General features: G+C 54.9%; 1 protein-coding gene across 1 annotated transcript in view; it reads right to left on the minus strand.

The window, feature by feature from the left end:
- The window catches only part of PTCHD4 (patched domain containing 4), a 209945-nt gene extending 209067 nt beyond the window's left edge, over positions 1-878 (minus strand). Inside the window, exon 1 of the mRNA XM_011986881.1 lies at positions 419-878. Coding sequence (XP_011842271.1) covers positions 419-844 — 426 coding nt within the window. The 5' untranslated portion in view covers positions 845-878. The remainder of the gene's footprint in view (positions 1-418) is intronic.
- Between the last annotated feature and the right edge of the window lie 193 nt (positions 879-1071).

The following is a 1071-nucleotide window of genomic DNA, read 5'->3' on the forward strand; positions in this document are numbered from 1 at the left end:
TTTTTTTTTTTCTTTTTTTTATTTTTTGGCATTTGTTTTGTTTGGCCTTGAATTTCTTAATATCTAGTCATACCATTCATTGCCTGTTTTCTTCACTCAGTTGCCCATCTTTCCCCCCCCAGAAATGAAAGAAGCATTAGCTTCTGAGTCTTAAGGATGAGACCTCTGCATTTTCTTTGCTTGTTTAGGGCAAGAAATGAAGTGCTGCCTCTTTAATTGGCAGAAGCATGCAGAAAGAGCATACCTTTAATTTAGTGTTGGGATACCTCACTTGCACCCTGGCTGTTGTCTTATTGGAGACGGCAGCCTGCCTGAGATCCTCTAGCACTGAAATAATATCATCCAGCACGCATTTCTTATCCTGATTTCTCAACACACACAGATGGGAAAAAGTATAATTATAGCCCTTGTGGTTCACCTTCATTTCCAGCACGGCTCGGTGGGTCTGCAGGATCCCCTCAGCCTGGAGCAAAATATTGTCCCCGGGTGGGGAGAGGAGGATCACCCTGCCATACCTCCCAGGGGTGTGTAAGTCCGAATAGAGCTGGCTTTTGGACTGGTCCAGGGGGAAAAGGCTGCTGGCCAGGCTGCGCTCGATCTTGGCCAGGCTGTGGCTGGGAGCGACCAGGCGCTCCAGGTCGCCCTCGGGCTGGAAGCGGTTGAGCGCGCTGAGGCCGAAGGTGATGGTCAGGACTGCGGGCACGGTGAGGAAAAAGACCGGGTGCCGGCTCACGCACAAACCCAGCCTGTGGCAGAACGACTGGAGCCCTCTGCGAAGCACCTGCCGCAGCATCCTCCACCAGATCCAGCTCGCAGGCGCTCCCGGCCGTCTTAAAAAGCACATGTGACATGTGTAAGCGCCGGGCTACCCCGCTCTCCCCCATCCCACCCCCTGGGGCCAGTCCTCCCTCCCCACCGCCGCCGCCTCCCCACCCACTTCGCGCTCACCCCACAACCACTCAGCCTGGTCTTTCCCCGGCCCCACCTCCATGCGCTCCTACTACTCTTTCAAACACTGCAGCAAGTTGCAGCAAGGCGGGCAAATATCGACAGCGCGCGTGGGGGCGGGCG

The sequence above is a fragment of the Mandrillus leucophaeus genome, unplaced genomic scaffold (genome assembly GCF_000951045.1).
Source record: "Mandrillus leucophaeus isolate KB7577 unplaced genomic scaffold, Mleu.le_1.0 Scaffold3, whole genome shotgun sequence".
Lineage (NCBI taxonomy): Eukaryota > Metazoa > Chordata > Mammalia > Primates > Cercopithecidae > Mandrillus > Mandrillus leucophaeus.